The following is a 12,189-nucleotide window of genomic DNA, read 5'->3' as shown; positions in this document are numbered from 1 at the left end:
ATCTATATGTATTAATACTATATATACTATAATATAATATATATATATAAATATATATATATATTATATAAATCTGTTTCCGTGTATGTGTATAATAATTATCTTCCTGTACCATATTTGCAGACAAATGGAGAAAAGTATCTATGATTTGAGTTTTTGCTATACAGGGGTCATTGCAATATTTGTATACTACATAGTGGCGTCCTTCATCTCAGTCCTGACAGGTGGGTTCACTGTTATTATATCTAATATAGAATAATTGAACATGAGAAATATAACCCACGAACGTTTACTAATTGCATGACTCAATAGTCAATGTTGAAAATTCTTTTTTCGAGAAAAAAAAAACTCGATCTTTATAGTAAAGAATATCTGGTGGTTTCCATATTATTATTATTATTATTATTATTATTATTATTATTATTATTATTATTATTATTATTATTGTTGTTGTTGTTGTTGTTGTTGTTGTTGTTGTTGTTGTACGTAGAATCAGAGATATGGAAAAGCCGAAAAGGTTTCTTGGTTTCTGAGGAAGTTCCCTATTTTGGCAATATTTGACTATATAAGAACGTCATATACAGATGGTATGAATAACCAAATAAAGATATAGAAATCAAAAGAGATGATTTGGAGTCAAGTAGCATTGTAAGTTTATCCTTATCTCTAAAGATGTTTGTAAATTTCTTTGTAACTTTTCTCAATAATGGCTAGTGACGATCGATTTCCAATTTTTATGCAGATCGTCTCTTTTTAACGCTATACCACGTTATAGGCCGCCATAAACCAGATTAATGTAACCTTGCTATTAAGTAAAATTATGTTTCCTTTATTTATTCTAGGTCCATGAATCCCTCTGTCGTCGACGTTCGACTGATTCATCCCAGGTGTTTGAAACTGTACAAACGCCTCTGGGGCTTCTTCGATGATTCTTTTTCTGCAGACAAGGAAAGTGCCCAAAGTAATACGGCTGGCTTCACTAAAGCGATGGTCAGAAGTGGACTCTGAACTATTTCATACATCTATTATTAAAGATCTTCACTTTCACAAATATAAAAAAGTTTCTTGTTTGTTGTGTTTCGTGGGGCGCTTTCTGATCAGTAAACATACGATAACATTATGGAATTTGCAACTGTATATTTATGTATTAGTGGTTTTTCCCATTTTTATACCTGCATTACTAATAAATATACTGAAAGTTAAAGTTAAGTATATCTTAGTTTCACCAGACCATGGAGCTGATTAACAGCTCTCCTAGGGCTGGCCCGAAGGATTAGATATTTTTACGTGGCTAAGAACCAACCTACAGCTTATTGTGGGATGCGAACCAACCACATTATATCGAGAAATGTATTTCTATCACCGGAAATAAATTCCTCTGATTCCACGTTGGCCAAGCCGAGAATCGAACTTCGGGCCACCGGATTGGCAGCCGAGCGCGGAAACTTATAAATGTAGTGAAAAATAGATAATTTAGATTAGTGGGACACAATTGTTTTAATGGATGCACTTATGAAAAATAATCTTGATACACTTTAGTCTTAATTGGACAAATCTAACGTGGTATGATGCTCAAAGGGAACATTCGCTGAGATTACTCAGGCCTTACAAATTCAGTATCATTTATTTTATCAGTATTGTAAAAAAAACTGTTAAAACAAATACCATTGAATTTGCTTTTTTATTGTTTTTTTTTTAATTAACTTCCAGATAGTACTTATGATCTCATTAAACTAGATAGTTACTTTGCTTATATAATTTTATGGAAATGCAATGTTACCTTTCAGCGATTATTTGGTTCACTGATGAAACATTTTGCGTTCAAATGTTACGGATTTGCTAAACCTTTTAAATTACTATATATATATATATATATATATATATATATATATATATATATATATATATATATATATATATATATATATATATATAATATATATATATATATATATATATATATATATAGAAATAATTATCACATGACCGTGATTCATATATATCATTCGAGCTACAAATGTCCTTCAATATCTAATTCGCTCTACCTCGGAATTTATATATTTTAATATATGCACCGAAGGGGAATTTTTAGTTGATAATAATTTCGGTCCCCTCCATGGGGATCGAACCACCGCCCAGTGGGACGGGAACGTAATCAGGACGGACAGTGGATGGTTTATATATATATATATATATATATATATATATATATATATATATATATATATATATATATATGATATATATATATATATATTATATATAATATATATAATATATATATATATATATATATATATATATATTATATATATATATATATATATATATATCAGGAAAACCATACGTATAAAGGAAAAGGTGTCCAATCAGACGCCAGTCATATAAAAGCGTTTTATTAAGAAACGTTTCATGTTGTCACCAACACATCAGTCTGCAATTGAAATTCAACATTAAAATAAACTTATAAATTAAACTGAATTATAGCCATTTGGGATTAAGTTACAAAACTGGGTCCAAAATCTCTAATCCCAAGTTCTCTAATATAAGAACGCACGCAAAAATTTGTAAAATCACCATCGATAAGAAATATTTCTCTATTATTGGTACTACAAAGCAAACTACCCTCCTAACTACCGTTGAGTCATTGTTTATTAAGCACCTGTCACGTAGTTTAAACTCCAACACCTCGTCATCTCCTCTCTCTCTCGCGTGAGGTTTACGTTGTGTGCAGACCTTACCGTTTTTAGTCACTCAGCTCTTTCCTTCTTTATGAATAGGTAGTTTTCTTCTCATTCTCTATTTTGACGTTCGGGGTATGTTTTAATTTTTATTGTAATTTTTAAGTTTATTTTAATGCTGAATTTCAATTGCAGAATGTTGTTGTGTTGGTGACAACACGAGACGTTTCTTAATAAAACGCGTTTATATGACTTGCGTCTGATTGGACACCTCTTCCTTTATATATATATATATATATATATATATATATATATATATATATATATATATATATATATATATATATATGTATGTATGTCTGTGTGTGAAAATGTGTATCTGTGTCTGGGTACAACAATTGTCATTTTTTATTTGCCATACTTCCGTTTATTTTCCCTTATATAGCTCTCAGTTTCATACAAGAAAGAAACAAGGCGCGTCTGATATCTACGACAATTCACTTAACAGCTGCCCAGCTCAACAACAACACCTCTGGCTGCTGACGAGAAGATAAAGTAAAGGTGACACCGCCTCCTGTCTCTAACACTGTGTGTATGTGTGTGTGTGTGTCTGCCGCCGCTTCACGAAATGCCACTGAAGAGGTCCTCTCCCAAGGGAAGGTCTGAACAGTGTTGTGTGGTCGCATTTCTCTTGTTTTCCCTCTAAATGCCACACCATTTTACCGAGTGATCTATTTTCTTTCTGGCTATTAGGTCTTGCTATTTTTACTGGCTAATTCACAGCTGCTGTTGATAAACAAATGCATTTTATAGTTCTTTTGTACCGAAAATGACGAGGCAAGTTTATGACATTGCACGTTTGTTTCGAGTATACACACATTTTGAACAACAACAACAACAATAATAATATTAATGTAATTAGAAAGCAGACCCTCTCTCAAGCATAGTTTATTAAAAGTAATGGCTACTTCAGCAGCGTTACACTTTTAGAGATTCTTCTCTATTTTGCGAATAGCGGCTTTTTCCGTGCTACTAGTAGAACGCCTATAGAGGTCATGGTCAAATACCGGGTCAAAATAGATGTATATATTTGAATTTTATAGATAAACTATGATACCATAATCATCAAAGTCATTAACGATTCTCTCTCTCTCTCTCTCTCTCTCTCTCTCTCTCTCTCTCTCTCTCTCTCTCTCTCTCTCTTTCTTAAAGCGAGCTTTCGTCTGGAGCTGCCAGATATCCTCGGGCTGGGAAGCTGAGGGTAGACCGATCTTGGTGCGGTGTCCGTCCTCCTTATATCTGTGGTTGACAGCAGGGGGTCTGCCCCATGCTTGTCTCCTACTGAACGATATGCTGCAACGCGACCATCGGCTCGAAGAAAGTGGCTTGAGACCTGGCTCAGGCAACCAATGAAAAGGAAGACTCACCGCCAGTAGCCAATAGGAGACAAGCATGGGGCAGACCCCCCTGCTGTCAACCAGATATAAGGAGGACGGACACCGCACCAAGATCAGTCCCCCCAACCCTCAGCTTCCCAGCCCGAGAGTACTGGCAGCTCCAGACGAAAGCTAACTAAGAAGAGAGAGAGAGAGAGAGAGAGAGAGAGAGAGAGAGAGAGAGAGAGAGAGAGAGAGAGAGAATCATTAATGACTATGGTATCATAGTTTATCTGTAAAATTCAAATATATACATATATTTTGACCCTGTATTTGACCATGACCTCTATGGGCGCTCTACTAGCCTGTTTAAGTAGCACGGAAAAAGCCGCTATTCGCAAAATAGAGAAGAATCTCTACAAGTGTAACGCTGCTGAAGTAGCCATTACTTTTAATAAAAATAATAATAATATAATAATAATAATAATAATAATAATAATAAAAGCCCTCCACTGAAGCCTGTGCAAGACACACCAGGTACCTTGCAGTAATAAGTAATACGAGCATAAACCAGAGGGATTGATAGAAAACGCTTAGACAAAGATCTTATGGGACAATGGTATCAGAACAGATAGGGTGATACGTGCAAATAGACTAGATTGACAAAAATAAGAAGAAAGTATAATTCATCGATTCCTAATATCATGTGACACAAAAGCATATGAGAAAGAAAGAGCAAACATTGATAAGTATCAAGACCTGAAAATAGAAATAAGAAGGATATGGGATATGCCAGTAGAAATCTTACCCATAATCATAAGGCAATAGGCACGATCTCAAGATGCCTGAAAAGGAACCTGAATATTAGATGCTGAAGTAGCTCTAGGACTCATGCAGAATAGTGTGCTCCTGGTTCCAGCGAACATAGTAAAAGTGAAGGAAGCAGGATACAACCTGGAACCCAACTCTATAATAACCAACTAGTCGAATAGGATGACTGTGACAGAAAAACTATAATAATAAACATATTAGGTTAGCTCTTAGGTTTTTATTCGTCCTCAGAGTTGAATTTCTCCTAAATTTCGAGTATAAAATTTTTTTTGAAATATAAATTATAGGGGCGATATAATGCTTGATATATGTCTGGTTTCCATAACCAGTCAATTATGTTTTCTGGTCATGACCTACGAAGAGTTCTTGATTTTTTTTTTTTTTTTTTGTTTTTTTTTTTTTTGAGAGACAGAAAGACGAAGGGAGAGCTCGAAGGAGGGACTAGAATTAAATGAACAGCTTTGACCATTTGTGAAAATAAGTCGGAAAACAATTCTTGTGTATGGCCTACTGATAATCGGGAGTCAAACTGACATTCTAAACAGCTGAAAGATATGAATGCTGAAAGCTAAGCAGGATTATCATGGCTTGTGCGGAGGACGTGTTCTAGTCATCGCCGAGTCCCTTTCACTATTATGCGAAGGAGCGAAACGGATGGTGGAATTCCAGGTAGGCTTCACTCAGCTTTAGAGGCAGGAATGACCTATTTCTCCTGACTCAACTAAGACATGCATACACATATACACACAAAAACGAATTATTCGTAATAAGTAATAAATAACATTTATCAGTGTACCTGAACTGTTATAGAATACCTCAGCGAATGATATTGATAATACTAATATTTGGGAGGAAGACCCTCTTTTAAACGAATTCTGTTTAATAAAACTGCAGAATTCAGCTAATTAATCTCATATATTATCTTTTCTATTTTTCTTATTACTCGCCTCTCTGGCTCAGCGATAATTCCTAATAATTAGCCAATATTCATATTGGGAGCAATCTAAATAATACAGAAAGTGATATCTTATTTAAAATACGATTTTGCTTCAGAATACTGGTATTATTAGTATATTGATATTCAGGAATACCGGGTCTCAGGTCCAGGTCGAGCAGGGCTTGTCGTCGGTTTAGGTACTTTTCCATAAGTGAGGTCAATGTCGGGCCAGGGTCGTCTCTGGTGCTTATCTGGTATTATTGCTAGTGTAGCTGGCTTACCGCGACGTTTCGACCTTCTCGCATGTCATCTTCTTGTCTGATCAGCAATAGAAGTGAAGAGATTGTGTTTACATGTCAGTATTTATAGCGACTCGAAACACAGAGCTGGTTTCTGATTGGTCGAGCTGGTCTTGGGCAAAGAGGAGGATCCTGCATTGATGGCACTCGAGTAGAGTGTCTGGGAATGGATGTCTGAGGCCCTGCCTGCGGTGATAAAATATGATCAAGAATTAAATGAACTACTGCTAGACGATGAACCCATTGAATGGGTAGAAAATTTCTTATACCTAAGAGTCAACAAGGACAGGCAACTGTCACTGAAAAAGGAAATGAAATACTATTAGAGAAGACAAAATGTCGATACAATGCTCTCAGGAGAATCACAGCCCTGAAGCAAGACGCCACATATCATATTCTGAATACCTTTTATATTCAAACTATGAGATCTTAGGTTGAGTATGCAGCCCCTGTACTCATAAGCCTCCAAAGCATACAAAGAAAGACTATGGAAGTCATACAAAATACAGCTTTGAGGCTCAGCACGGGAGCTCCAGTGTGGCAGACAAGATTAAGCATTCTAAGAGCAGAAACAAGACTGCCACCACTGGCATATCGAATTGATCAAAGAAATGTAGCTATACTGCTAAAGATCTTCAAAAGCAACGGGAATTATCCACTAAAATACAATGAACAGGTGTGTAAACTTGCACGAAGAATTAGAACCTCTCAAAAGCTTCACCGGCAACCTCCTTGCAACATTGAGGAGAATTGGCATTCAAGACATTGCTGCAGCAACCATAGGCGGCACACCCTCTGCAGCATACAAAAAGCCAGCAAATTGGGAGTCAGAGATCTTCAAAAATAACTTCACAACCTTCCCTGAAAGCAAAGCAGCTTGCACTCCACTGCAGTTGCAACAAGCAACATAAGATGCAATCACCAGCAATGCAGCACCCAACATATATTATGCTGATGGATCAGTAGATCTCAACATCCCAACAGCAGCAGCAGCAGTTTATTCAGCCTCTTTCAAAGAAAGTTGGAGACTTTCAAATAATGCCTCCACACTCCAAACTGAATTAATGGCCATTGCAAAAGCCTGAGAAGACCCCAAAAATAAACAAGTGAGCACCCAAATTCATACCCAGACCAAAGGCGTCATTCAAGTTATAACTAGTGGGATGTTAAAATATAACATTGCTCTCCTCACAAGCGTCTGTTCAATCGCTTCCCTTTACCAAAGTAAAGGCAGATTACTAAACTGGATTCCGAGTCATGATGGAATTCATGGCAACGAAGAGGCAGACGCAATTGCAAAAAGTCGTCTGCAATGCAGTAGCATTTGCATTTAATTGGGACCATCCTGCACCCAGTTAAAAAAGACCAAGTAGTAGGCATACCCCGCCATCAAAAAGAAGGAGATCAGTGTGAGGCAGGCCTTCCTCGAAGATTAAAAAACTGCCAAATGGTATCTAGAGACAAGCGATTTATAGCCGCACCATATATCCAGCTGGTGCTCCTAAATATCTAGCATGTTGAGGGGGTCGTTCGCTGCTGATTTTAAGGTGGTGGACAGGAGAATAAATGTTTCTTGAGTAATATTTACTTCTACTGCTGACCAGCCAAGTAGATGACCTATGAGAAGGTAGAAACGTCGCGAAAAACCAGCTACACTAGAAATAATACCAGCTGAACACCAGAGACACCTCCGGCCTGACATTGACCTCGCTTATGAATAATACCAACACTGACAACAACCCTTTCTTGACCTTAACCTGAGATTCACCATTGCTGTATACAAATGCAACATCAGTATTGAGAAAAAAATAATATTCTACATAAAAGTATCACATTCAGCATTATTTAGAAGTTCACTGAGCCAGAGAAGCGAGTAATAAGAAAAATACAAGAGATAATACATAGAATTAATTAGCTGAATTCGGCCATTTTATTCAACAAAATAATAATAATAATAATAATAAATAATACTAATCATAATAATAATTTAATAATAATAATAATTTTTTTTTTTTTTTTTTTTGCTCTATCACAGTCCTCCAATTCGACTGGGTGGTATTTATAGTGTGGGGTTCCGGGTTGCATCCTACCTCCTTAGAAGTCCATCACTTTTCTTGCTATGTGCGCCGTTTCTAGGATCACACTCTTCTGCATGAATCCTGGAGCTACTTCAGTTTCTAGTTTTTTTAGATTCCTTTTCAGGGATCTTGGGATTGTGCCTAGTGCTCCTATGATTATGGGTACGATTTCCACTGGCATATCCCATATCCTTCCTATTTCTATTTTCAGATCTTGATACTTATCCATTTTTTCTCTCTCTTATTATTATTATTATTATTATATTATTATTATTATTATTATTATTATTATTATTATTATTATTATTATTATTATTTTGGAAGGAGACCCTCTCGTAGACATGTTTTGTTAAAAATGATTGTTGCTTCAGCACTATTAATCTTGTAGAGAGTCTCCTCTATTTATCTGAGGACGGCTTTCTCATTGTTGCTCAGACTGGCGAGCAACGCAACAAAGGACATGGTAAAATTCGGTTGAGTCATTTGGTTTATTATTGCTTATACAATTCTTTCTCTCTCTCTCTCTCCAACGCGACTTTTCTTCCTGATCCTCAGGACATTATTAAGCAATAACTGCTGAGGTACTGAATTCGAGTGGCGAGTCCTTCTTCTTATATCGCGATGTGTCGAGCTCTCGAGTTCCTGGGAAGGTGACTCATACGGCGAGCGTTTACAAGTCTTACAGACCTTCTCAGGCGGTTGATATGACTGGGAGCCTCTTGATTGGCTTTTAAATGAGTGACGTCACCCCGGGCATGTTGAAAATGTGCTTCATGTCCGGTGTTTGTTTCATGGAGGGGACGGGCGTAGTCCTCCTCACACATGTGGGTATCAGGAACGCTTCTTGAGTGTTATTAAGGGGAGGCTTTTGCTCAAGGATGATGATGTCTCTCGTGATGTCTTGCTGGTGTACTGCAAGGGCGTGCTGCCTAATGGCTCCCTCGGTGTGGCAGGAGATCCTTTTAAACAGGCGCATCGTTGTCATGACGATGTAAATCACAGGGTATCAGTAGACAATGTTGGACTGCTTTAGGGGGTCTATGGGCGGGAAGGTGTTGTTCTTCATCAGAGGTCCTTGGTATGCCGATTCTATAGTATAAATAATAGGCGACACTCTCTTCCCTCCTGATAGGGCGGACGTATTCCTCTATCATTTTCTTTATGGCTGCTTCGTCCTCCTTATATTCATGGAGCATGAGGGCTTTATAGAAAGGTTTTATATCCTCCGGGGGTGGAATGCTCCTTCTCTCTTCCTCCGCCATGTACCACTTGTCAAGGGCGGCTTGTGTTTCTCAGTTTACGAGTTTAATTGAGTACCCATTATTAATGAGCATCTGGGATGCTCGGTCGAGTTCGAGGTGCGTGTCCTGCCACGTCGAACAGTGCGAGAGGGCCCTCCTGACGAAGGCCCTGACGGTGGTGGTCTTGAACCACGCAGGACACTCGCTATCTCCATTTAGACAAAGTCCAAGGTTTGTAGCTTTAGTGTAGACTGTTGTCGCTAGCTTCTGATTCGTCTTCGTGAAAAGGACATCATTGCTGCTGTACTCGACAGTGAAGTTGAGTGTGCTGTGATGCAGAATCTGCTGTTGAGGGGCGTCTACCTTATCCTCGGAGTCGGCATGCACGAAGATGTCATCGATATAGCGTCTGTATGAGCAGGACATCTATGTTGCGAGAAGACCCTTTCTTCCACTTCTCCCATGTAGAAGTTAGCAAAGAGGACTCCTAAGGGGGACCCCATTGCTATGCCGTCCTTTTGGTGGTACATCTGTCCTCGGTGGGTGGTGAAAGGGGTTTTCATCGTACAGATATCCAGCAGGGTTCTTAATGAGTCTTCTTGGAGGTTCGGGGGTCTCATATCGTGATTCCTATATACCCACTCCATGATGATCCCTATCGTCTCATCGACTGGGACGTTGGTGAATAAGGACTCAACATCTAAGGATGCCATTGTTCCCACACCGGAGGAGTCGCGGATCTCCAAAAATTCCACCGATGAGATGAGGCAGTACCTGCAGGGGATATATGGACATATAATTTTATTAAGCTGTTTGGCCAGGGTGTAAGTTAGGACGGGCGTTTGGCTGATGATCGGGAGTAGGGGGTTGCCTTCCTTGTGGGACTTCATATTCCCGTATAGGTAGCCGAGGCTGTAGTCACCTTGGATGGGCGGAAGGTGTGTGGCATTTGTAGCGGCATTCATGGCCGTGATGACCCGGTGGGCATCGTGTTTGATGTCTTCCGTCGGGTTCTTCGTAAGTCGCTTAAACTTGGAGATATCAGACAAGATGGCGTCTAGTTTCTCAAAGTATTCCGAGGTGATGATTAGCATGAATGCGGCTGCTTCATCTGCACGTCTTACAGTGATATCTTCTCTCTTCTTCAGATCTGTAGCTGCCCCTTTTATCTCTTTGGTGTAAATACTGCTCAAGTATGACCCCCTGTCCGTAAGGGCCTCTGCTAGCAGAAGAGGTTGAAGGGCATCCGTCGTTGTCAGGATCTTCTTGGCTTCCAACTGCTGAATCGAGTCGATGAGCATCTCGATCTCCAGGCGTTTCTCATTCTTCTTCGCTTTCGACTTGAAGAGGCAGTTTAGCCTGAAGTTTAATAGGTCATTTTGTTCACGGGTGGGCTGGTATGCAGTGAGGTTAATATACCTTTGGGTCTTTTCTTGGATGCGTAGTTTACTGCTGTTGAGGGTGACAAGTTTGTCATCAGGATCAGGGCGGACAGCTTCAGCACGTATTTCGGCCCATTCTTCTCGCAGGCAGTGATGTTCCTCCTACAGGTCTTCAGATCGGCAGTCTTCTCCCATAGTCGCTGCTGTAGGAGGGACGTTCTGAAGTCCCTGGTCCTTTCATAATTGCTGGTGGGTATCGTGCAGCCTGATGTTTGTATATTTTGGAAGGAGATCTTCTCGTAGACATGTTTTTTTTTTTAAATGATGGCTGCTTCAGCACTATTAATCTTGTAGAGAGTCTTCTTTATTTTTCTGATGACGGCTTTCTTGTTGTTGCTTAGACTGGCGAGCAATGCACCCAAGGGCATGGTAAAATTGGTTGAATCATTTGGTTTATTATTGGTTATACAATTTCTCTCTCTCTCTCTCTCTCTCTCTCTCTCTCTCTCTCTCTCTCTTCCAACGTGACGTTTCTTTCATTTCCTGATCCCAGGACATTATCAAGTGATGAACTGCTGAGACTGAATTTGAGTGGCGAATCCTTCTTCTATATCACGATGTTGCAGGCTCTCAAGTATGGGTCGTATAGAGAACCTCTCCGGCAGGTTGATTTTTTCATTGGTTTCCTGGGAAGGTGACTCATACGGCGAGGATTTACGAGTCTTACAGACCTTCTCAGGCGGGGGATATGACTGGGAGCCTCTTGATTGGCTTCTACCTGAGTGACGTCACCCCTGGTATTATTCTCATAATGTGCTTCACGTCTGGTGTTTGTTTCGTGCGTACTGGTACTTTAGTTGGGGGAGAGAGGCATGGTCCTCCTCACACAGGTCGGTATTAGCAACGCTTCCTGAGTGGTATTAAGGGGAGGCTTTTGCTCAAGGATGAGCAGCACTTCTAGGAGGCACAGATGTCGTGGGTCAGGGGGTCTCCCGATGATTTTGACATTCCTGATGATGTCGTCTCTCGTGATGTCTTGCTTGGTGTACTGCAAGGGCGTGCTGCCTAATGGCGCCCTCCTGAGCGTGGCAGGAGATCCTTTTAAACAGGCGCATCGTCGTCATGCCGATGTAAATCCCAGGGCATCCTTGGGCGGGGCATACGTATCAGTAGACAACGTTGGACTGCTTTAGGGGGGGCTCCTACGGACAGGGAGGGGTTGTTCTTCATCAGGAGGTCCTTGGTACGCCGATTCTTATAGTAAATAATAGGGGACACTCTTTTCCCTTCCTCCATAGGGCTGACGTATTTCTCTATTATTTTCTTCATGGCTGCTTCGTCCTCCTTGTATTGGTGGTGCATGA

General features: G+C 39.5%; 1 protein-coding gene across 1 annotated transcript in view; it reads left to right on the top strand.

Annotated features, from left to right (window-relative positions):
- Nucleotides 1-328, top strand: part of LOC135207696 (sodium-coupled monocarboxylate transporter 1-like) — a 157,226-nt gene extending 156,898 nt beyond the window's left edge. Inside the window, exon 6 of the mRNA XM_064239527.1 lies at nucleotides 124-328. Within this exon, the coding sequence (XP_064095597.1) occupies nucleotides 124-259 (136 nt within the window). The 3' untranslated portion in view covers nucleotides 260-328. The remainder of the gene's footprint in view (nucleotides 1-123) is intronic.
- Nucleotides 329-12,189: the final 11,861 nt, after the last annotated feature.

The sequence above is a fragment of the Macrobrachium nipponense genome, chromosome 34 (genome assembly GCF_015104395.2).
Source record: "Macrobrachium nipponense isolate FS-2020 chromosome 34, ASM1510439v2, whole genome shotgun sequence".
NCBI classification, from domain to species: Eukaryota; Metazoa; Arthropoda; class Malacostraca; order Decapoda; family Palaemonidae; genus Macrobrachium; species Macrobrachium nipponense.
The sequence above is the reverse complement of the archived record's forward strand: the minus strand, read 5'-3'. Positions and strand labels throughout refer to the sequence as shown.